Genomic DNA, 25,231 nt, shown 5'->3' with positions numbered 1-25,231 from the left:
TGACTTAGGCAAGAGTTAAAATCAGAGAAATTAAAAATGATATCGAGTCTTTATAAATGTAATATATTGTATGTATTACAAAGAAGTACCATCATGATAAAAATAATTAAATATAACAACCGTAATCAGTAATTATTGTACCTAGAGTTTCGTGCCATTGCTGCACATCATTCGTTGTACCAATTCATCGAGCATCAAAAACCACCACTGATATTTTTCATTAAGGAAACATTTCAAGAAGATAGACAAATAAAGCATTAAATATATTAATTGCTATTAATTACTGAAAAAGGATACGACGCTTGGAACGCTTCTTGTACATAATTCTGTATCCACATTCTCGGCATCTGATCGGATCCCTCGGTCGAATTTCATTGTCATGATGACATTCTGCAAAAGGTATCAGAATAACAACACTTCTATTGTTAGTATCGTATAATTAATATGTATGTAACCAATTTATGTTTAACAAAGTGAGGTTATACATTTAAGAATTCAAATAATTCATAATAAAATCTACATACCACCACAAATATACACCATAGCTTGCTTTGGAGCAGATTCCGCCTTGCTGGATTCCATATCGCAAATAGATATTATCTATTTTGGAAAAAAAATGTAGCTACACAATATCCTCGCTGTCACTAAAAGTATCACCGGATTTCAGCAGGACATTTGTTAACATCACGTCGTCCGCCAATCCCACTTCCCACTCAGCTTCGTAACAACCCCGCCAGTATAATTGGCATAATAACAACAGAGAACATACTTTATTAGTTGCTAACTTGAATGAACTAGTATATTTTATCAGGTACAACATAGAGCATTTAACGTGAATCCTATTATTGCTCGATATTAAATACAAGAGAAGAATTTCTTTTGAAATTGCAAGCTCGAGCACGTGCGCATGCGCTTCTCCAATAGAGAAACTAAATCTGAGAAAGTTTCCCCAGCAACACAATCAATTTGTTTCCAGTACCACCGATAGAGGCAGCACCATCCTGATTTCATTGAAAGCTCCTGACCAATGGGTGTAGCCCGCATCCGTCGGCGGGATAAGACAACCGTTGCCATTGGCTAGTCGAATCTCGAGCTATCCTCGGTAGGACAACGGATAAACAGTTTTCAAAGTTTTGAAGTGTCTGCAGCACAGGGGCACGCAGAGGGAGAGTTAGTGCCCGCGTGCGCGTATTTATGGTCTTGTAGTTCGTCCCGTGTCAATAATTGACGTTAAGTGTTAATTTCTGTTGGAAATAATTAGTGTCGAGTGTCGTGTAGTGTCGTGAAGGGAGTCTGTAATCCTGCCGCGACGAAATTAGTGCTATACTGCGCGTTGTTCGCGTCCTTCGAACGTGATAGCCGGCTTTTGTTTATGGACCGCATTGGATGCTGGGAGCTAGGGGTGGTTTTTCATAGGAACATCTTGAGAGCGCGACGTTGTGTGACGCTCAAACACGGTGATATAGATATCGAATGGGATTTATATATTGAAAAACAATGATTTACCATCGTATAGATTGCGGGAAAATTATCCTGCGTAGTTAGATTGAGATATTCTACCGTAACCTAGCGGTGGATCGGATGCGCACTACCCTAAAGGCTACGAAACGTCAACAAAGCACGGCCGTGAAATATATTGCTCTGATTTAATATCATAGAGCGTTATCTCTGATAACATGGTGGTTTTATCGAAATTGGAGGACGAGCATCGCGAGAGATAGTTCCTTTTGGCGCGTTTCGCCAAGTGATTTAACACTGAGTTACATCAGCCTAGGCGAAATGGAAGAGGTGGAGCAGAGCACGAAAATTAGCGAGACGCCGCACGGTGTGATAAACTCGAGTAACCGTAGCTCTCGCAGTTCCTATGATAGTGCTGATAGTGGCTATCTTACTCTAACGCCGCATTCTGGTGCCTACACTCCGATAGTATCAGGATGTCGAGGGCGCGTGTCGTGTACCTCCAGCAAAAGACATCATCGGATTCGCACAGATCCATGGCAATCAATTTGCAGTCCACGATATCGTTCAAGATTGTCTCGTTTACTGAATACATCAGAGTCTGTGTGTGATTCTCTTATCGATGAAAGTGCTGAGATACACAGTCCTATTCTTAAATCATCTGTACAGAGCTGTGAACACCAGAGCTCAAGCTTGGACCAGCATGACCTGGCCTTGGAGAGCCAAAATCTCAGTTCTGACCTCCGAGACTTTAGGGAACTCAGGAGGGCAATACGCAGGGATTCATGTACAACAGCTCCTATCACTCCTGCCTCAAGATTACAACTACTCTCGCCTCCGCCATCGCCAGCAGTACCGTCCTCATCGTTTATCGCATCCGAACCGATTGAGGAAGATGTGGAAATGAAGCTAGTCATTGTCCCTCAAAGTACGCCTCATGTAACCTCCTCACCAAGACGTAGTACTCCTCCGCCAAGGATAACTTTCTCTCCAACCACCAGCAAAGCTAGTCTTGGTGTAACATCAGCGGACAATAAAAAACTTAGCAAGCTTATGATCACTGACTTAGCTACAACAGACATCAAACCTAAGAGACTGGACTTTAGCCAACGTGCCCTCTCCGTAGCTTTACACAGGACTAGAGCAACCCCTGATTATACTGGCAAGGATACTGTGGATGTTTTATTATTATTAGGGGAGAAAAGTGATCACTGGAGGATAGTATCTAAAATTCTAGCTCTGCTCAGCCCGCAGGATCTTTGCTCTATCAGTATGGTGTCAAAAGCGTGGAGGCGAATTTGTGCAAATGACTCAAGAGCCAACACCAGAAGACTGAGCCACATAATACTCAGGCAAAGTGCTAAGGAAAATTTAAAGCTGTTCAGAAAAGCGAAGATGGAAAGTGATATCCAAACAAGTCCCAAGAGTAGATATGCAAGGAAAGGCTATCTCCTTGAGGTTCAAAATTTGCTCCAAGTACCACCAACACGAAGACCACCCAACAGTCCTCCAGTATCACCCAGCAAGGTCAAATTCCATTCGTTCGTTAAGGTGAGTCTTTTATTTCATTCACTCCTCTCGACTACGCGAGCTACTATCCAGCGCGCTTTTACATTTCTTTATGTGGTATAATTGGGCTCAATTATATGCGCCAAAGACATTTCATGCAGTCACAGACAAAGCGATAAAGCGTACATTAGCATTAAGTTTGACCATCCTACATGGAAAACAGTTTATATCGTAATAGCATCATCCTCTGAATCCGACTCCATTTATCCCACTGGGAAACAAAGTGGCGAACTGTTTGCAATTGGCGCGCGCGACCCGACTTAAGAACTAAAGACACGAACACGATAATAATCTGTTTTCTTCTCAGGGAGTCGTATTCGCAGCTTACATCTCACATTGCATGTATATAGCTATCAGCCGACAGGTATAAGGATTAGATTTCACTTAATTGTATAATAATTACAGTACGTTATATTCCGAAAATGTTTTTGCCAGTAAAAAAAACAACCCGATAACCGTTCGAAACCACAGCGTGAATTTTTTTTCTTGTATATAAAATTACATCATTTAATTCAAAGCCATAATTATACCTTATGTCTTGACTCACCCGTTAACCTTAGATCAAATCCCCTGTCTGGTTATAATATGAATAATCTCATCGCAACGTGAATCCGCCATTGCTTATATTTCTCAGTATAATAGTTGCCAAATTGAAATTCATCATACTTTCTATTATGCACTCGACTAGAGACGACCTCGAACCATCTCGAATAGTCTTACAGAATGCAATGTCTTGTAAATAAAAAAAAGGATCAGAATGCCATATGACAAGGGCGTGAATAAAAATGGAACAAACGAATTAAAAGGCGGGTCTCACAATACCGTAGAGTTAATTGCTGTCAATAAGCGGACAATTCAAACGGAGTATTCCGCCTCGATTCTACATTGTTAATTGTCAACTTAATTTCACATCAATTGACTAGTGACCGCTTGATGACATAGCGCCGCCATAGAAATTGGCAAAGTACAGCTATTTTCTCAGATGCTGCTACCAAGCTTCTCACGATCTTAACATACTGCAGAATGAATTACGTCATTGTCCCTGTCTCTTTCTCTCCCCTAGAGACAAACTTTCATTCAGCACGGTAAAGTGAATGCATTTTCTTGTTTTAATCATATCATTTGACTCGCGTATTACATATAAAATCCACGATAGTTTAAACCAGTATCGCTAGATACATAAATATACATTAAAAAAAACAGTCACTCAGATTACACGGTGCGAATCGTTATCTCATTTATACGAGGCATGTCACCTCTTTCGATTCTTCGTTAAACGCATTACGTCACTGAGCATGGCTAAGCTCCGTTTAATGTACCCAAGTCTGGTCGACTCGTCATTCTTTTTCATTTGTTTCTTCTTCACCATCCGGCGGCATATGTCCATTCTTTATAACTCTAACCCCACGGACAGCCAACTCATCATCACGCTACCCGCACCAGAAAGCGTATCTTGAGAAATCATTCGAGCACCAGGCTCCTTGGAGTCGAAGAACTTTTTTTCTTTATAATTCCTCATGTGGTTGTATCGAAGCTACAAAAAAGAGAAAATGGACTCCTGACTGGGTTCGAAAAGTGGCCCGAGTAAGCGTAACGCCCCTGTCGCTCAGGTTCGTTAATATTGTCGCCAAGAGCGGAAGGAAGGACTCCTTAAGTTTTTTTTTATACTTGGATACTCGTTCGTTCCCTGGGCTATCTAGACGGTTGATTCGATAAATCTTTAACGGCCCTTTCCTGCCCTTTCTCGTCGTCGGTTTCCTGTCTCTTACGGATACCAGTCACAAAGTCCCTTTTTCTGTAGACCTCATGTAAAAATGAATTCGGATGCACGCTAGAATGCGGTCCGGGCCGGTTAGTCGTCGATGGTTCGACCAGGGAGGAGGACAGGTGCAGAGGATTTTGATAGGATAACCGGACCCCGTCAGTGAGGTAGCCGAGTCACTCTTGAGTACCCGGTCAACCACTGTGAGAAAGGAAATCTATCTAGACTTTTATTATAACATAATTTCACGACTGAGCGTCACTATTGTTCCTTACGGTTAACCGCATGAGGATTTCATATATGAGCAGCATTTTTTTTTCGGTTAAGACGGGACTCTATTAGTGGAATAGAGGGTCACTTGCAAGAGTACAGCTTCCGGTCTATTATTTGAATTTTACACGGTCTTATCACTTGCGAACTGTACAGAGTGACCCTTTCCTGCAGAAGGTAGGACAGCCCGTGTTTTGTCATGCGTGACACCAACTGTCAAGACGAATAAAAATGTCGCATTAATCAAAACCCTAATAATACGGCCCTGAAAGTCGGTACAGCTGGAGAGTCCCATCCAGTGATATCCTGCGGGAACATAGCCTTATCGTGTTCTCACGTAGGAAACCGTCCTCGTGCGATTCGCAGAAGAGCTCTCAGTTGACAGGAATTTTATATCGTTCTACTAGGTAACCTAGAACCGTAATCTTTTAATCTTTTTTTCTTATCTAGGTATCTTTATACCCACGCTCTGTAACCCGCCATTTTTATTGTCTTCGGCATATGGCGAGGTATGCATGCGTGCACATGCTGGATATTCAGCTCGGATACAAACTGTAAGACTGGTATGCGCGTAACGAGCGCCGGCTGGTGGTAACAACCCTTCGTTACAGGACTCGGGTAGGTAGGAAGGTTGTTAGGTGGATTGGTAGGTAGGGAGCGATGCTGAAGGTAGAAGGCAGGTGCTGGACGTTCCATGCGTTTTCGAGAGCCTTTGTAGCTCTTCAGGCCGCTGCCCGAGAAGAACATATCCTTAATAGCACTACCATATATATCGGATGTCTCAGATATTTCTATAATCGTCAACTCGACCACTGAATTTCATTTCCAGGCACTTCAGGTTCGACGGACTGACTTCTTTTTCACCCATTCTCATATCTATATACGCTGTGTACATATTTACGAGAAAGAACGTTCCCGAGAACGACGCCGCCGCCGGACGTTGTATTTATCGTCTCGATACATAGTAGTCGCCAGCTAGGATTATACCCAAAGCCTCGAGTAAACTCAGTTCCTTCCTGGGTCTACCGATGCATTCTGTATATGCCAAGGGAAACATTTTAAAGCCGGGTTCCCCAGGTACAACCCTCTTCGTGACAGGACATTCAGGTCGGCAGGTGTGCCCCTTCCTGGTGTAGGAGCGTTCTTTTTTTTTTATTTTAACGGTTGCACCGCTGATGGAGAGATACATTCGTTTTTCAATTTACACCATCCGTCGAGTCTCTCTAGAATTTCTTATTGTATTATTCGTGTCCACCGTGTATCAGTATGGAGAAAGAAGTTTCTCAAACGGCATTGGAGAATAACACAGGAAAAATGTATACCGTATCGGACACGTTTCATCCGTACGGCTGACAGTGTCCTCTGTCCTTTCGGGCTTTCAGGGTTTTCGTTGGTCATGCCCGGCGTACGTACTGTGGATTTAACTCAAATAAAATAATATAGTCAGGACTGTTTACGTAGCGCGCGCCATGGCGGCCGTGGAAGTGGTGGCTACGGCGTCCCGTGAAACGGAACGAGAGAAACGGAACAAAGAATTCGAACTGGAAACCTCTGCATCCCCCGCGACTCTAATTCCGAGAACGAACATAGGACTCCATGAGTTCAGCGCCGTTCACGATGCTAATGAATGTTTGAGATGGCATTTCGAATACTTAAAGTTCGCATGAGAATTCTATTGGTCTGTCTCTGGTGTGGTTCGTGTACGGCAGGAACTTGGCAATTTTTTTTCACTCTGTTCAACAAGCAATTATTGTCTCCTTTCGAATAATCCCTTCTTTCATTCTCGCTAAGCTTGACCTGCGCCTTACGTACGGTTGCACACTGGAACAGTACGCTGGCTCAGACTGGCGCAGAACTACCCATTGGTATACCGGAGAATCCCTTAGCCGCCCGCTCGTAAAAATCTTAGAACCTGATCAGGGTCCCTTATGTATTATTCTCCCGTGTTGGAATGCAAAGGGCCCCACTAACGTACCGCAGTACGGTATATATATGTATATATATATATATATATATACGAATAAAGAAACAGCTATAGGTATTACCGAATGACCAAGTCTCTCGTTCTCGAATTTATCACGGGTAAGTGGCGCGAGCCGGGCGCCTTTATATTCTTTACCAGTATTTCCGTTTCCCGGTAATTCGCAAGAGCGACAACGTAGGAAAACTGGATGGTCGTTGGGGGAATACGTGTGTTCACGTGGTAACACGTGAGAGAACCGGCCACGTGGCACGGTTAGCTCGTTTGCGGACGGCAGTTGACCTTCTTCCGGAACGGTATCCTCCTTTTCTCTGTTGGCTTTTTATTTTAATTCCTCGTTCATTCCAGCGGCTTTTTTTTCCTTCTTCTCTCAACCGACCGGAACCTCAGAGCCGTTATCTACGGCGAAGGAAGCGCGACACGCTTCGCTGAGGATACGCGGAAACCCCGTCTTCTTCGTTCTTTGTGCTCGGTAAAGATTGACAAAATTATTTCTCGAACCCGGCGAAAATTGTGATCGCTGACGTCGCGACGCCGTACCAGAGGGGACGTTGTACGGTGAGGGATAAAATATGCGCGATCAGGTACTGTCTCAGAAGGCACCCAGGGGTTGCCTATGTCACTCCTATATTCTAATGCCCATCGTCTATTGATTATTCCACTGGGTCGTGGCTTGGGGCCCGAAGGCGTCGGAATGAACGTCGCTGCTTGAGGATCGGCTACTTCCGGTGGAGATATCAATTCACTGCCAGCCTCTGATGATCCGTAAGGATTTTATCTAACGTGGTACGAGATGGGCTGGAAACTTTTTTACTTCAACTACCCACTTGTATCGCCCACGCAAGTACCCAATTTTCATAATTTTTTTTTTTTTGAAAATTTTTTAATAAACTAAAACTTTTTTCTCGAGAACCTTTTTTCTTGTTTCATGTGTATAAAATATTTTTTTTTTTATTCGCATATCTAAATTCATTTCTTCGCAATGACTCTCCGCGTCCACGTACTTATTATTGTTCACCGGCGGAACCGCTTTGCCCAAGTAATTTAACCTGCTCGACTTGCTCTTCTTGGTATACGACGTGATTAGCTGATAGTGGCTGCGACGCATAGGAAATGCGAGATCAACTCTAACGCAATGGTGTTAGTTATTTCGAGCGAATGCGGAATAGACGCACGTTTCAATTCGCATCGTGACGAGAAGCCCGCGCCGAGATGCACGAGGGCTGAAGCAGCGAGTGAAAGGAGTGGAAATTGAAGGAGACGGAATCGTCTCTTCTTTGTGTGGTGTAGCAGAGGCGTACGGCGAGGTGGAAGGGAGGAGAGGGATAAGGACGGGAAAAAGAGAGATAGGGACGGAAGGAATGCACAACAGCTGCCCCTATCCCTTGGGCTTTACTTTTGAATCCCCGACCGTGGCGTCTAACGAGATAGTAACCCAACACGACGTGGGAGTGCGGCGGTACGAGAGTTGGCGAGAATAAGAGAGAGAGAGAGAGAGAGAGAGAGAGAGAGAGAGAGAGAGAGAGAGAGAAGTCGATAGGGTCGAAAGGATAGCTAGAGAGTAAATGAAGTGGAGGGAAGTGAGAGTAACCTACCATCGCCTCCTTGTACACGATAAACCACGTCGGCAGCTGCGACAGTCCAAAGGATGAACGTTCATCTGAAAAATTTTGTTTTTGCCTTATCAACGACCCAAAAGTACCCACCTCGTATTCGCTCGAAATTTTGACGCGAGTTGTACCGGAATCTGTCACATATTTCCATGCTTCTTAGTATTACCAGGTCTAATGATTATGTAGACACACACGTCATTGAGTATTCCTAAAACGTTACTCGAATGACTAGTACATACTTTCCTCGTCTCGTATCTCTGTTTCTTCCCTCCTTATCCCCTGCGCAGCCTCTTTCTCTGTCTCGGACTCTTTTAGGGTTCCGAACCCTTTCGGAGATACTCCTCTTGAATGGACGCCGGTTCACGGCTGGAGAGGAAGGAATACACACAGGGTCGGAGAGAGAGTGTGTTCCTCCTGGCTCTGAAATTCTTTCACGCTCTCCGCCCTGGCATCTCTCGCCGTGGAGCCGACCCAAAAGAGTCCCTTGATAGGTATGGGCAAACATCCTTCGGCATCCGGTCGTCGGCCGTGTATACCAGTCCCCGCTGGCAAGCTAGTATACAAAGTAGAGTCCAAGTATACAGAGAGAATTTTCGTCTCGGTAGAATTTATTGGTTTATCATTCTTTTGTAAATTCGATCAGTCACTTCCAGCAGTCTTACGTCAGCGACACGGTCACCACCGTCCAGGTGCACAAGTCAATTCCGTTCAGCTGAGCAAACGGTGAGGTTGGTCACGAAGGGGGATGAGCAGAGCTAGAGAAAGAAAGTCATAAGCCTTATCGGTATAGCGACGGGATCGGCGTACCGACACGTGCGTCTGTTTTTGTTGACAGCTGTCAACCGCCGTCGGTCCTCAATATCGTCGCGGTTAAGGTGAGCCCTACCGAACGATACCAGGCGTCCCTAATCACGCTCGGTTGGTAGCGGCGATGACGTCGATGCAGCTAAAAGAGAAGAAAGTGGCTCAAGATAACATACGATTTTCGAATGTAGAAGGAGCAAGGAAAGAAAGGTTATGTTATGTCGGCATGGAAGCCTAAGCGGGTGGAGCGTCAGAGAGCCGCTGCGTATTAGATCGTCTAGACAGCAGCCGAATGTTGCCTGGCCGGCAGGCCTTTACCCGAACCGTTCCTCCCTCTCTCCTCTCTCTCTCTCTCTCTCTCTCTCTCAATCTGCTCCCCGCTCCTCACCTCTCATCTCGCTCCTGCTTTCTTGCCTCTCCCCGACTCTCGGCGAGCGCCGCTTGTTGCTATGCAGCACAGGAGATCCGCGACCGACCGCCAACTATGATTATTATACCGAGACCCGAAACCAGTGCGCCCCAAGCTGGGCCTCTTGCTCCGTCTCCGACCACGCGTACGAACGTTTCCTCTGTTCCTCTTCCTCCCCTGTGTTTTATTACCTCCTCTGTCGTCGTCGCTCCTGGTACACCTCTTCGTCGACCTGGATAACGTTCGAGGAATCCCTACCCGTCGGGACGCACGGCCGTTTGACACCCGCCGCGTTACAGCTACCGCTGGGCATTGGCGCGCTCTCGTGCATCTCGAGCGAGCCGGGGCCTGACGTCTAGACGGCCCTGGTGACGTAACGTTGTTTACTTTTAAGGCCTCCCTGGCAACAGGTCGCCTGGTTCTCTCGCTGCGCTCGCTGCGTCCATCTCGCCTTCCGCAGTAGATCCCGATCGGCCGCCACTGCCGACGAGATTTACGGGCTTCTTCGTCATCGCGTCGTTAATTTGCTATAACCCTTTTTTTTATTCTCCTTTTCTATTTTTATTTCCCCTCTGTGACTATGACGCCGCCTTCTTTTCATTGTCTCCTGTCTTCAGAGCTCCTGCATTGTCGCTCTATACGCTCTCCAACCCGAATTGCTTGACTGTACCGACGTCCGTCGGATACGTCTGGCAATTCTATCGCACCTATCTCACCTCGATATACATATAAACTCGGATGGGCTCCACCTAGCGCGACCTAGACAACACTCACGCTTATGGCGTGCACGACCTACTCCCCGGCATTGGCTGGCAGCATCGATCGGTGTCTAGGTGTCCTTGATACCTTATACCAACGTTTACTCGCTGTTAGCCCTCCATTAGACATTTTACTCTCGTATTACTCACTCTGACGTCGTTCAATCTCTAAGTTACAAGCGTCTCGTAACGAGACCCTTCCGGATTATCCGGATGGTCTTTTTATTTTCAAGACGAACTGGATCTACGAGACTATCCCCATTCTCAGCGGGACCCGTTATATCGGGTGTGATCAACGAACGTGTTCTTTTTTTCAGCGTAACCGCTTTGCACGAGATGAACAGTAGAAGATTCCTACAATTATTATCTCTGTCTTTCGATCTAAGTGTCACGGAAAGTTGTGCAAGGATATTATTTCGTGTCTACATTGATCAAGGAGAAAGATGGTGTTTGTATTTTTCGTCTCACTTTTGCATGTGTATATATATGGACTTTTCGAGCCGCTCGTAACACTTTGACTCGGGTTTGCAAGGTGACGCTCTCCCATTGGCTATCAGGAGGAATAATCTCTGCAAGGTCGCAGTTCACTTGGACGTCGTCACTGCTTGGATTTGAATAATATTAGATGCTATTGTATTAACATTATGGGACTGCTGTAGGACAATGGTACTTGCATTGTATATTGTGCAGCAACAGGTGTCGTCATACCGGCAAGTGCACTTGCGTGGTAGTAAATAGCCGTAATTAAGAGCAACGCGATACCAAATGGGGCCTTACTGGCTAGATAAGGCACAAATAAAATTAAGCCGGCGCTAGTTTCCAGATAAAACCGGCTGCTAGCTGTAATCTTGAGTGACGGCACTTAGATAACCTTACCTGAGTGGCTCTTTCGGCACCACCAACATTCATTCATCGTACTAAGGCCCGTTCCGGCTTATCGCTGCTCAATGAAGTGTCTTCCTCGAGCGGTAAAATCTCTAGGTGACTGTCGGTACCCCTGTCCTTGGTACGTAGGCTCGAAACTTTAGGGTGTAAGGACGAGGTTCGTAAATGAAGGATCGAGCACGATCACGGGAGCCACAGGTATGTACACCAGGATCCCCAGGAAGGTAACCGGCTAATGAGGCCCAATAACGAGACAGAGGATGTCACCATAGTACCTTGGAGAACTACAGATCAGGATTGTAATGGCAAGTCCCTGACAGAGGACGAAGGTATATTTGTACCTGAATATAAGAACAGGCAGGCATATATCATTTAGATAAGACCCCATTATCCTGACTTGGTACCTCGGCAAATATAATAAATTCACTTTGGGTCTTAGTTAAACAGACGAGGATTTCCTTAGAAATACAGTTTCTGGCCCTTCGGATTATATTGCACTACGTTGGCTACGTCGTACAGGTCGTGTTTAACCGAGGCCGATTATCCGTGTACTTCGTAGTTCTTTGCGACAAGTTCCGCCCAATTTACACGTGTTTCCAATTCACGAGATATTTTTTTTCTGTTTTTCACATTTATTTTTTGGGACTCTTCGACTCGATGCGAAAGATTTTGACAACTTGTAATTTCCTATATGATGAAATAGGTATCCCGGTGCGATCTTGGGGCGTATACAGGATCGACTCTCTATGCCTAATTTAAATACTAATAGTCGTTAAAAGGCTTTCGCGGAATTCACGTGGAAGTCGCGAAGGTGCGGGGAGACCGGAGGAAGACTTCTTAAACCTTTTCACTCTTGTGAAAATAAGGCGAGTCCGTCCAACGCCGGGTTCTTCTACAAAGAAACTTCAAAGAGTCCTAGTCATCGATCTCTATTAACACGACGCACGAACGCGTCACGGCTATTCGAATATCAGGAGGCCTGAAATTCATCGGTGCATGGTTACGTGAATACCTGTGGACATGGAACGTGCAGCTGGCAGCAGCTGCTGTATGTTTTTTTTTGCTTCCGATTTCTAACTATCAATGGAATAGAAGAGCCAGGAGGGTGGGATACGGGACATTGCGCTGTCGAAGCAAAAGGGTTACGAAATTCAAGGTAGATTCATAGGCGTGTATTTTTCTTAACTTTTTGAGAGGTGGCGCATCGGCGTGCAATCGATACGAGGAAATTTCTCGCGGAAAGGAACGGTCCGATTGGCATTTGTCGCAAATCGCATCGACTCGTTGCTACCCGGCTATAGTGCATCGTGCTGAATTACCAACGAGAGTTTTCGGCCTTTGCGTTGAATAATGTATAAATAGAGCCGTTTGATGGCAGCGAGCGAATTGACGCCGTGAGCTTTGTGGCCGCAATCCTTGTGCAGCCTGGCCGTCGGGGACGTCGTCCTTGGGGGGCAGAGCCAGTTATTCGAGAGTTGCCGCCGGAGCATTTCGCGTCGCAGTGCCCGTGCGCCACGGCGACGTCATTCTCGGCGAAATCTTGCATCGGTCGATGGTTCGCGTACCACGTGATCGTGAGTCCACCTCTGGGATACCCCTCGTGCCTCCCCCACGGCTCCACATGGCGACGACTCCCGCGCGCGCTCGAATTGCGAAATCAGAATTCGCGCGGGATCTTTCCTACGAGTCGCGCCAGTGTTACCAACTCTGTGAAGTGGGGGGATTTCGATTCGCGGAACTGGCTGGCTTTCTGGAACAAGGGTTCAGGTCTATGATACGTCAGTAGCGAAATTTTGCAGCGGAGACTCGTGGATACTTTGGTGGGGATTGCCATATATATATGCAGGAAACAAAGTGGGGATGATTAGGGGGGGGATTATATAGCTAGCAGGACTCTTTTATCTTGCTTGGCTATAGTCGAGACGCTACATCGAATTCCGTGCTGTCTGGACCAAAACTCCACCACCACTCTCTGGTCCTTGCTGCGACACAGGAATCAACCAGTCGTAGATCGAGCTGGCTGATCATTGGTTGGGACGCGAAGGGGACTGGCCAATCGCGCTTTCACGAGATGGAGCCTTGTTTCCCGCCGGACTCAGGATCGACTTGCTCAATGCGCCTCGGTGCTTTCTCAAGGTCAAACAAACCAAACGAACTCGAGCGATGAGTCCCATTACCACCGGCCCTCCTTTCCCGTCCTTGCAGAACACGATATGCGGATCGAATATGCGGAAGAGAGGTCGCTCGCCTCTGGCTGGAGCTCATCTGTGTGTTATTATTTGTATTATTGTTTTTCTTCTTGTTACACGTGACTCATTTGGTATATAGAGGCAGCTGTAGATATCGTGCACTTTCTCGACCGCCGATCCCGATTGTTCCTTTAGACTTTCTTCGTTGACTCTGCTCTGGGATTATCGTCCTTTTGCAGGACCACGCAAAAAACTCCGATTTAACCGGCTATAATTGCATAGCAACAGTCAGGCCGAGGGTAATGATATATCAGACGCGTGTTGCCGCTGGGCCTCTGGCCCACTTCAAAAACCGAACGGGGCCTACCTGCACCTACTATATATACCTGGTTCATCGGGGGCCTTAATCCCGGAACCCGAGCCTCCGGTCCAAACTTCAATCTTTGTCTCCTTCGCCATCCTACCAGTTCACGACAAGGCCCCTCAAATAATCTTCATCCAAGATTTTTCCTGCTGCAACAAAAATATTCTTACAATGGATAGAAATCGTTGAAAAATACATTGGCTATGTTACATCGTATTTCGCGGTTCAGGGCTGGACCATTCAGAATCTTCGATGCCTACTACATGGTGGTCCTAGCAATTTTGCACATATATATATATACATGAATTAACAGTCGTACTCTGACGTCACGACGTGACGCTGACGATCGTGACGTGTGACGTCGGCGTTGGAACGTGGGCGTTGATTGGCGCACTTTTTTTGGCCCATTATTCTTTCTGCTTTTTTCTGATACTTTTTTTTTTTCTCAATCACTAAACCCGTACCTGGTACCCGACGTCGCGGGTTTACCACAAAATTTCCGCAACGACACTCTTATACGACCTATTCCAAGATTTATGCACCCTTCAGCTCTACGCACATGGTCAGCGATTTTTATCGCGATTATGCTACACAACAAAGCGGTATATGCTTTTACCGGCACTTGGCGCCACGGGAGGGTGTGCATTCCGTGTAACCAAGTACGTGTATAAGGTGAAAGCGCTTAAACGCCAGTAAATCGTGATTTGACGGTTATCACGCGGTGGTCGATTGAGACACTTTCTATGTATTCTATGCGACGTTACCGACGACTCACGATCTGCTCTTTTAACTTTTTCTCATCCACCACAAGACCCACCTTCAGTGTACTGCAGGCACTTTGATTCGAGATCCACGCAGTGTGCTTATACAAAGGTCCAGCGAGGAGACTGGATATGAAAGAGATGCTTTTTTCTCTCTGCCGACGCCTTATAGCGTGACGCCATATGAAAGACACACGAGGTGTTTCATTGATATGCTGCACGAGGCTAATGGTACTTAATGAGTCTCTGACGATAACCGATGCTCCCGGCAACTACGAATTCAGTGTCCAGAATGGGAAGTAGGAAGAGTCCGGTAAAATTATTCACACGCTCAGCACACGCATCTTTAAGAATCATCGAAAACGCGGCTACGGCTTCATATTTCGTGCTTTCAAAAGTGTCCAAAGCAATTTCGGTTCGGTCGATCGATACGCGTTTCGACTGGTGCGCAAGACGCCGATCTTGAATCCTGCAACCTCAGGCTAATCTCTTCGATTGCCGGCACGGTGAGCTCAGAAGCAAAGGAGACCGAATTAGTCAGGGCGGCCAACAGGAAATTCCCGTGACCGTCCGAGGTTGAAGAGGCCAAGTCGACTGGGTAATTCGAACGAATTAAAAGCGTAATTCAATACAGTGTTTAATGGAGATATCGAATTACGTTTGGCGCCTTAATTCGATCTGATAGGTGAAAGGACCGGTGGACAAATGTCTCGAATTTGTCGGTATGATTTTACGTGAACCCTATAACCTCCAAATTCGTATCCAACGGATACCTTTCGTATTTGCGGGATTAACCATCATTGCGGTACGTTCCTGTTGGTTGACATTTTTTTTTCTTCTCTTACGTCCACCTTCTCGCCATAACCGTAACACTGGATATTTTCCCATGAAACACGAAGCCGAATTCACCGGCCTCGGAAGCCATTAGGTAGTGACGTTCAAACCGCAGTTTCGCACTGACCATAACCTCCAAGCTCGATCTTTTTTTTTTCTTCTCTTTATTACCCTCACTCCTTATTCTCTTGCATGCATCCTTCTCCTTCTACTTGCTGCTGGTCCAACAGTGAAAAATATTGATTACCGATCATCGGCCAATTTAGCATGGAAAGAGACGAATAGGTCGTTTTGGTGTCTTACAAGAAATTTGTCGTCGTTTTGATTATCTCTTTTATTATTATCGAATAAATTATCCACCGACAGGAAACAGGTCCTGAATGACTGTTCCGTCGAGATTAGTATGCCGACTTGGAGATTAGCGACAGAATCGTTAACGAATCGATCACGGGGGGCATTTAAAGAAACTGAATGAAACCTGATCTAGGAAATCAATCAGATTCGGTTCTAGTACGTATAAATATAGATTTTATGGTTTGTTTTTTTCTAACGCGCACGTAAGCTGGACCAGCCGTGTTGATGATGCTGGGTATCAGCTGTCCAGAGTACCAACAACGCCCATGAGTCTAACGACGGCTAGAAGGATCCTCGGAGTCAGGAACAGGGGTAAAGATACAAGATCGTATATTTGCGATTAACTTCAGATGGCTGGACCTTCCGCCGAAACGAAAGTCTATAATGGCTAATATATGCTTGGGACTTTATGGGCGGCCTCGTGCCACCGGGATGCTGGACCATTTTTGCCCCCAGGTTCATCTGGGCATCGTGCCGGAGATAGGTGTAAATTTGTTTTGTTATTTTTCTTATCGACAGGTAGGAGCATATCGAAGGCGAGTGCGGTCGGATTTTTTATTAATTTATTTTACGGTCATATCCGCGGTTGCTAGGCAAGAAAGAAACGAGAGCCGTTAACGGTTTATCTTTAAAATTGGAGATCATTTTTGTTGGACTCGGAATACCGGTGTGTAGATTTTTCTGACCAGCCGTACGTACACAGAATGATTGAACTACAAGGCACGAGCTTGTTCAAATCGTTTCGATCGGTTCCTTAATGAGGCTCAGGTAATTATTATTTCGTGAGGAGACTTCGGAGGTCTTCGGCAGGTTTCGATCGATCGTACCCCGTAACCACCTCTGAGAATCTCGCGTGACAAAAAGCCTCCCAGGAACGTCGAGAAAATATTTAATCAGCCATCTTGCCCGGGACTTTGGATCTCCCTGGGTACCGACTCCCTTGACTCTTCCCAGGGGTTATCTTGGGAACGATACAATTCTTTCCTATGGGGTTTTTGGGGGTGAACTTGAGAATGCGATAAGACGATCAGCTGGATCATTGGCTGTCGTGAGAAATACGTTGGTTGCGATAGGTCCTTTTATTTATAAGATAATTATCTTTTTTCTTTTCTCACGTTCATCGATGATCTTCAACCCTATCTTAAAGGAAATGCTTTAATTTGTTACAGGCTAGTCGCACACTTGCACCCTGGGAGCACCTGCTGCCCTGCCCAAGGTGCTCCTTCCCCTGCCACGTAGATGGGGAGAAGAACGTAGGAACCTGTTCCAGGCAGGGATGCTCCATGGAGTTCTGTACCTCTTGCTCCTCGAGACCTCATACCGGTCCCTGCAAAACGCCTCTTCTCGCTACGCCAACGAAACGCAACAAGAGGCTGATCGTCGGCTCCAGGCAAAGCAAACGTAACCTGAGACGGCTTTAACGTCGACCTCACGGATCCATCTGAACGTCGTGGGACCTAGTCTCTTCGAGAAGAAAATTATCATCCAACTACTCCCATCAGCGTGCATTCTACTTTGTCCGTCCATTCCAAGAGGAGGTGCTCTCTCGTCAGCTGATCGGTCACGTGCGACGAAGGATATAGGAAAAATAATTTTAAGATCCGTATACGTATCCTCGTTGAATTTCACTGTACCAATTTGCAAGCTCAACGAAACGTCATCGGTATTATTATTGGAGCTTGATTAATCCGTGAGTCTTGGGAAATGTTTCATTTTAAAAAACTGAACTTTTACCAATTAATCGGATCGATCGCTGTGTCTTGGACGAATCGTTCTTTCTTATCAAATAAGTAATCCGATTGTTGGAACTTTTAGTATTTTTTTTTTATAATACTTCTAGTAACGTTCAGTCGTTCTAACTGTCCCGACTATCATTGAGAATTTTCAAGGAATTATGCACGCTTCGTGACTCGCAGAATGGTAGAGTGGAGGTGGCGAAGTAGGAGGAACTCTTGGTAGGAGGAGTGTAAACTGACTCCACGGCCTCGAGAGACGAAAACGAGTGCCTAAGTCTGGTCTGGACGGCTTTTTGCGTCATTTTGGATCCGTTGGCTTGCAAGCCTCTCGCAGTACTTCAATCTCCTTATGGCGATATTCCCATTCGCGCGTAAAAGAAGAAGAAGAAGCAGGAATAGGTTTTGCGTCATTCTCTGATACCCGGTCTCGTTGTGCATCGTGCACGAATCTCAGCAGCCAGAAGATCATTCTCGTAGCGTGCTTTCGTTGCCTTGCGAGACAATCGTTTGATTCGGAAACAAAAAGATATTCTTTTCGCACTCCTAGTCGTTTAAGGAGAATGTCCTTTGTTTTACTTTGCGTCGACTTTTTAAGTATTATTATCGAGGCGGAGGACGGGGAAATGTTATCGAACGAAAATAATTAAAGAGCTCCGGCGAAGACACTGAAATTTTGTAACGCTCGAGCAATGCCAAAATTAATACGGACGACAAGTTATTACGAGCTTGTCGCGCGATTACGCTCCTTTTCTTTTAAGTTTTAAATAAGTTTGGTTTCCCCGAGGGATTACGTCGGATACAAGGAGGAAATTTCGTGCCATTTTTTAGTCTCCGCCATAATGTTTGCCATATTTTTTTTGTTTGTGTGTGTTTTCTCGTTTACACTTACGTAATTCCTGTGTTATGGACGCGACTGGAAAAATTCTCAATGTTTTCTTTTTTTTTTTTAAGCGCTTTTTATAACCTTCGTGTTTCCGGGCTCTTCTCTTTCTGATTCCTAGCCCAATTTCTGTCGTACCTTTTTTTTTTTTTTCAATAAATCCCTATTTCGTAACTTTTTTGTCCTCGTATCTTCCTTTGTTTCTTTTATATTTTACGTAGCAATTTTTAACTGTCGGACGCTAAAAATTTCCACAACTTGTTTATCTGTCCACCTGTAACTCTGCTAGTAGAATTAAAAATCTATGTAAACTTTATGTGTGTTTCAATAAAGACTGCATGTAAATATCTCGAGCGCATAGTAATATATATACATATATATTCGTTGCCACTTTCGAGATTCCTTATCGAAGTCCATACTCTTATCGAATGTATTCGCTGATAGTAAATTGGTACTTTTCACTATGGGTATCGAGGATTAATAATTCGTATTATTGTGTATATTATGAGTAGCGTAGGGAGAAGTTATCGAGTTGGCTGGACGTCGATTAGGAATTTTGAGTTTGGAATTGTAAAAAGGAAAAAAAAATGAAATTAAAAAAATTATACGTTTATACACAAAGGCTCTCTAAGCATAGATCCCAAATATTTCCTCGAAATGCCGTGGCGCGAAAGTTCAAACCGGTGCTCCGTAGTTTCACTGTTTCACAGGCAAATCCTAAAGTATTTCCGAAGCTGTTTGAAATTCGATCTAGTTTAGAGGAAGGAAAAAAAAGACTTATCTGATCTCCTCCAATGTGCCATTGCTTTTTTTCTTTTTCATTTTTATAAAACGTACCGGACGGACGGCTCGTAGCTACGGCATTTCTGTGATACGAATTTCTATCATTCCAGTGTACGTAAATTTTTTAAAAAGTTTACACAGCGCTTTTCGATCAAAGACTACTTAATCAAAAAGAAAGGAATTACTTTGTACATATAATTAACGTGTAAGCCCGGAACTTTTTGGATTTTATATTATATATACAGAGAGATACCCGTTCTTTGGAAAGGAAGGTTCTCCAAAATTTGTGTAAAAAAAGTGAAAGCAGACACTCTCCCAAGGCTATCCCCTCCATGTACTTCCCTCGTTTTTCCACAATCATCCAAAAAAAAATCGTTCACCCGAGCATCGTCAAAATTGTTCAATCGTATGTTAAGCGTGCTAAGCCATATTTTTTTTTTTTACTTAATTCTCAAAATTAGAACGTAAGCAAAGTCTTATACATATCTAAGCAATTAGCTTTTAATCTAGAGTTTCTAATGCGAGCCCGAGGTTTGTATGATAAGAGAGTAGATTAACGAAAGCAAGTTTGAAAGCTACAACGAACCGAGTGCCTTATAAGATTTAATTTTATATATTTAAGGCCAGCAATTAGGAATAAACGTACATATACGCACGTACACATATATATACATATATATTAATAAAATGAAACCAGTTTCCGATTGAAAAAATCCCAGGCTTATATTAATTATCTATCGTCAATAAACCTGTTTCTATCACAGAAATGGGATATTGTACGGTGCAGGCCGTCACTCAGTTTGTGAAAACCATTCGCGGAACCTGCTGGCTACGGTTCTTTATAATGTATTCGATTATTCGACCGACTTGTTGCTCAAACCGATTATAATCTATGGCGACCTTCGTATTAGTGCGACATTGCCAAACACAAAAATGGGTCATTCGTTCGGTCCAGGATCACTATTTTATTATTATACTCGTATCTGTCATCAAAAATAGACGATGTATGGCGAGAGCAAATCCAATGAGAATCAGCTAGTTATTTTTATTCTTAAAATTTCAGAAAATAAAAATCTCATAATTTCTTATTGCTCGTTTCTTCGACGTTAGATGCCTGTATCAAGCAAAATAAGAAATGTTATCAGTTGAAATCCTCGTGGGATTAACATGGAAATTAATCCCAAATGCGCTATAAGAGAAGGAACTTTTGTAAAAATTTGTCGTAATTAGAGTGACAAATTTGTCGATATTTTTCATTCCTGTGGAATTTCGTTTAATATGCACCGATCCAGTAGTTACTATATGAGATGAACATGACAAATACGAGTAAGCTAAAAATTCTTTTAATGTATTAATTAGTAGTCTGAAAATAATGGCTTTCACATCTTCTCACTAATATTCCGTTTTGCGTGTATCCGTACCCCCATGTCCACGTGTCCCACGTGGTCCTCTTAAAATCTCACGATTCTTCCCTGTCTCCATGTTAAAGTAAATAAACCTTATACAGACCTTAATACTCAGGACACTTTGGCAGGAACTCGATGCGTTTCTAGGCTAAGCTATTCTTAAATTTCTTTTAGTATTGATGAAAAAAAAAGGTGATACCAAATAAAAATGCATCGTTAATGCAATAAGTGAATGAAGAAAAAACAATGATAATATTCTTGTGTGTGTTTGACTGCCTGTTCTTTCTCCTTCCTCTTCTTCGTCATCGTTCTATTTTTTTTTCTTCTCGCTCTTACATTCTGTCAGACCTTCATTCACACGTAACGCGTACAGTTTTGCTCTAAGAATACTAAGAGATCGTGTTTCTCGCTCCTTGCGAGAGACAATTAAAATGCTCAATGCTCTGCGTACTATTTAAGAGATGAATCTTCATTTTTGTTTTGCGTACGCGCGTCCCGAGGGTATTAATGGCAGATCCCTCTTTCATTCGGACGGGACCGAATTACTTTTGTACTTTACTTTAATGGAGAGATATTGTCCCGTGAGAATGTCAAATGTGTCTGCATTCTCCTAATCAAACACATTTGTAAGCCCTTTCAGGGTGCGTTCCTGTATTATCATTTTAAATATAAAACTTTTATAGAAACCATGCAGTATGAATTATTAATCCATCCTGTGTCAATACTGATATCTATAGTTGTGATAGATATTTATGTAGAAGCCTATACAGAACTCTGACATTCATTCATTCAAGACGTCGCCCGGCAACCGGTAATAATTAACTGGTGTCAATTCCGGATATCCTGCTTTCGATAAGCTCTTGCAGATAAGTTGAAGGTTTGCGAAACGCGTGCGGTGTAGAGCTAATGATCGGCTGACTTGCGAATGAATATTTTATTGAGTTGTAATTAAAAATTGAGATGAGCAAAGTAATGATAATAATATTTCTAACGGGATTTCGTAACTGGTTTAGAGGAATGATATATGAAATGTTATTTTGGAGATATTTAATTGAGTTTGAAAATGAAGCTAGAAGGGTGAATTGTTATTAAATGTTAAATAATTTACCTTGCTTATGTACAGATATAATTTTTTATTAAACCTTTAGAAACTTCCAGAACAGTCTGACGGCTATTGCAAAGAATATTGTTAAAATTGCAGCGATTCTGTATTTTGATGGTTGCATTTCTATTGGCACACCGGAAACTATACCCTGAGGTAAGGATTGTCGTAGTGCTGGGGAAGTACCTTCCCCAAGTGGTTCACCCTTCATTGAATGTTTTGTAGCAGCGGTGATCCTTACTTCCACCATCTTGCCCATGTAAGTCTCCTTCATAGGCACCAGGACTTGTTCATAAAATTTATTGTGTGCCACGTAATGCTGCTTGTCGTGAGAAATTTCCGTGACTAGGACCTTGTGCAATTGGCCAACCTTGTGCCCGTATGGTTCATAAGACTGGAAAAAATCTGACAGTCTCTTGGTACGCTTCTTCACTTCCTGTGCAGATAACCTCGGCATTCTGGCAGCAGGAGTACCTGGTCGCGGGAAGAACTGATTGATGAATAAACTTGGAAATTTGTATTTACAGCATAGATCCATGGTGTTCTGGAAATCCGCATCAGTTTCCGTTGGAAAGCCGCATATGATGTCTGTGGCTATTGTCAGACCAGGAACACGTTTCTGCAAGAAGTCCACTACTTTCTCGAAATCGGCACGCGTGTATTCGCGCTTCATATCCGCTAGTACTTGATCACTTCCTGATTGTACTGGTACGTGTAGGAAACTGTAGACTCTTGGATGATCTAAGATCTTGCTCATTTCCTCGAGGTGCTCCAAAATGTAGGGAGGATTGGTCATTCCTATTCGCATCATGCAACCTTCTGGTATTACGTCCACTAGCTTCCATAGTAATTCTGGTAGACTGGTGCCTATGTCGCGACCATAAGTTCCCGTATCCTCGGATGTTAACCAAAGCTCGCAAACACCTTCTTCAAAGGCTTGCTTAGCGCGTTCTAGTATTTCTTCTGGAGGATAGCTACCTAATTCACCTCGCGCATGTTTTGTTTTGCAATAAGTACACTGGTTGAGGCAGCCAGTATTTATTGCTATTATTTCTATGAGAGGGTTTCGTCGAACTTTTGGTAAAGCCAAGGAAGCACCTCCTATCTTTTTACCAGCTTCTTTCTTTTGTGACATGAATTTCACTGTATTACCCTTGAGTGTCTCTTCCACGACTTCTACTACACGATCAATCTGTTGTACACCTATCATACTCAGTCCTTGGAGAAATCCTGATTTCGGAGCACCTTGTGGTACACAGCTGAAAATAAAAAGAACTTAAACACACATTCATAACATTTTATAGTACATACTAATGATAATCATACCCAGCAACAACCACATGTTTTCCCAATTTCTTGCCATACTCTATCTCATTCCTGAAATGATCCTCAGCAGGATTCTTGACGGTACAAGAATTTAGAAGCCACAGATCTGCCTTGTGTTTGTCGTTGCTCAAATTGTATCCATATGCAGCAAGCTGACCAGCCATGTATTCGCTATCAGAATTGTTGTGAGTACAGCCCCAAGTTTTGACATATATTGTCTGTGTACCTGGTATAATACTAGACATGATGGATGGTTCATGAACAGGCTGTTCCTTTTTTTTACGTTTAGCACGTACTGTGATGTTCTTCCGAGTACTGTATCTCTCCTTCGGTGTGATGTCTTGAGAGGATATTAAATCCTCTATATCGTCAATTATATCACCACATGGTGGTTCTAGTATTATTCCGTTCATTACTATATTCTATAAATCTAAAGAAATATATATCCTAAACACATTCAAAAGTTAGGAAAATATTAACGTTTACTTCGCGTCTCTGTATACTTTCTTTATTGCTAAAACACGACTACACAAAACCTATGTCAATCTTTCGGACATATTGCAATTAAGACCTATAAATAATTTGTGGAACCAATTCCTAAGATTTTGAGGTTAGGAAATACGTCTACGCTCAAAATTCGGACATGCCACCTGACAGGCTCACATTTAAAGCGACGGCCATATTTTTTAGTTCGTTTATGGTCTGTTTGATGTCACCATTCGCTGGATGCTTGTTACAATTTACTACGTTCATAGGCAAATGTTATTAGAGATAAGTAGGGAGATTGCCAATGACCTGTATTCAGAGTCAGTTCTCCGTTTTAAGCAAGATCTTAAGACATCCTCTACCATGTGTTATTATTACTTATACCTATGGTCTTAAAACTGTGCTTCGTCTCAAGCACTGACTATAAATACGGGCCAATGAGCCAATTTTTTTGGTCCAAGTTTTATTTCGGCACCAAATCAGTCTCACATTTTTGACTGGTCGAGTATACATATATAGTAATAGTAATACTATGCGTGATATTCGTGAGCTCTGTGAGACGGCATGGATTTGTAACGATGCCCGTTTCCTCCGACGTGATTTAAGCCTAATTCAATTTTTAAAATATTATTTTAAGATAGGGTAACCGGAGTTTAAATTTTGATTAATGTCCGAGGAAACGGGCACGGGTGACACTCTGTTTTGGTGTCGACGCGCCACCTGGACGGAGGAGCTTCGAACTAGTCCCACGTTTGGAATTGCTCGAACGTATACCTACCCTGAGCAAACCCCCAAACGTTGGTAATATGGGAAATATAAGTTTCCCGATTTCTTTACCATGATGAGCGAATAGCATACGTGCATGGTGTTTTGGTTAGCGCGTAGGAGTCTCAGATTCCAGACTCGGCATTATTTTTTTTAATATTGATTCGCTTACTAGGCTTATTCGTTTTATTAATTACCTTAGGATTTAATAAATAAATGATTATATTTTACTATGTATGTACAGGGTGTTCCGAAATTACCTGACCAACGGGGTATGGCGGTGTTCGGGAGGCACCACTGATCTCGAAAATCACCTTCTTTTTCTCCGGACGGTCATAGTTTTTAAATGGAGCAGGTCAAAGTTGACCAATCAGAGGGAGACGTCAAGAGAAACGTAGGCACCTACGAACTCTGAGTTTTCTTCCCTCGCTTTTGTTTCTCGGTGGCTTCAGGTAGGATGACGTCAGCTGAAGACATGCCAATGGGATCAGGTCAAAGTTGACCAATCATAGCGAGGCGTCACGAGAAACGTAGGCACCTACGAACTCTGAGTTTTCTTCCCTCGCTTTTGTTTCTCGGTGGCTTCAGGTAGGATGACGTCAGCTGAAGACATGCCTATTGGAACCAAGAAACAAGAAAGAAGCCACCGAGAAACAAAAGCGAGGGAAAAAAACTCGAAAAAACTCGAAAAAACGAACTCAGAGTTCGTAGGTGCCTACATTTCTCTTGACGCCTC

The 25,231-nt window shown here is 43.7% G+C and overlaps 3 protein-coding genes and 1 long non-coding RNA gene across 5 annotated transcripts; 1 reads left to right on the top strand and 3 right to left on the bottom strand.

Annotated features, from left to right (window-relative positions):
* Window positions 1-42: 42 nt before the first annotated feature.
* On the bottom strand, window positions 43-753 carry LOC107270805 (DNA-directed RNA polymerases I, II, and III subunit RPABC4). The gene is made up of 3 exons (XM_015746138.2): window positions 525-753; window positions 298-390; window positions 43-207 (listed from the first exon to the last, which is right to left on the bottom strand). The coding sequence occupies exons 1-3, from the start codon at window positions 580-582 to the stop codon at window positions 185-187; spliced, it is 174 nt and encodes a 57-aa protein (XP_015601624.1). The 5' UTR covers window positions 583-753; the 3' UTR covers window positions 43-184.
* A 226-nt stretch (window positions 754-979) lies between these two features.
* LOC107270801 lies at window positions 980-21,505 on the top strand. Its single transcript, XM_015746134.2, has 2 exons — window positions 980-3,009; window positions 17,181-21,505. Exons 1-2 carry the CDS (start codon window positions 1,780-1,782, stop codon window positions 17,430-17,432), a joined length of 1,482 nt encoding a protein of 493 aa, XP_015601620.1. The 5' UTR covers window positions 980-1,779; the 3' UTR covers window positions 17,433-21,505.
* On the bottom strand, window positions 12,766-15,263 carry LOC112494819. The gene is made up of 3 exons (XR_003060679.1): window positions 14,880-15,263; window positions 14,085-14,211; window positions 12,766-13,259 (listed from the first exon to the last, which is right to left on the bottom strand). It is a non-coding gene; the product is annotated as an uncharacterized LOC112494819 (long non-coding RNA).
* A 424-nt stretch (window positions 21,506-21,929) lies between the features above and the next one.
* Window positions 21,930-24,616, bottom strand: LOC107270797 (threonylcarbamoyladenosine tRNA methylthiotransferase). 2 transcript variants are annotated; one of them, XM_025088118.1, is made up of 3 exons: window positions 23,541-23,661; window positions 23,245-23,470; window positions 21,930-23,177 (listed from the first exon to the last, which is right to left on the bottom strand). In XM_025088118.1, exons 2-3 carry the CDS (start codon window positions 23,406-23,408, stop codon window positions 21,953-21,955), a joined length of 1,389 nt encoding a protein of 462 aa, XP_024943886.1. In that variant the 5' UTR covers window positions 23,409-23,470; window positions 23,541-23,661; the 3' UTR covers window positions 21,930-21,952. The 2 variants fall into 2 exon arrangements, with proteins under 2 accessions (XP_024943886.1, XP_015601609.1); XM_015746123.2 differs by having other exon boundaries at window positions 23,245-24,616.
* Window positions 24,617-25,231: the final 615 nt, after the last annotated feature.

This window comes from Cephus cinctus, unplaced genomic scaffold (genome assembly GCF_000341935.2).
Source record: "Cephus cinctus unplaced genomic scaffold, Ccin1 Ccin1_scaffold0839, whole genome shotgun sequence".
Lineage (NCBI taxonomy): Eukaryota > Metazoa > Arthropoda > Insecta > Hymenoptera > Cephidae > Cephus > Cephus cinctus.
The sequence above is the reverse complement of the archived record's forward strand: the minus strand, read 5'-3'. Positions and strand labels throughout refer to the sequence as shown.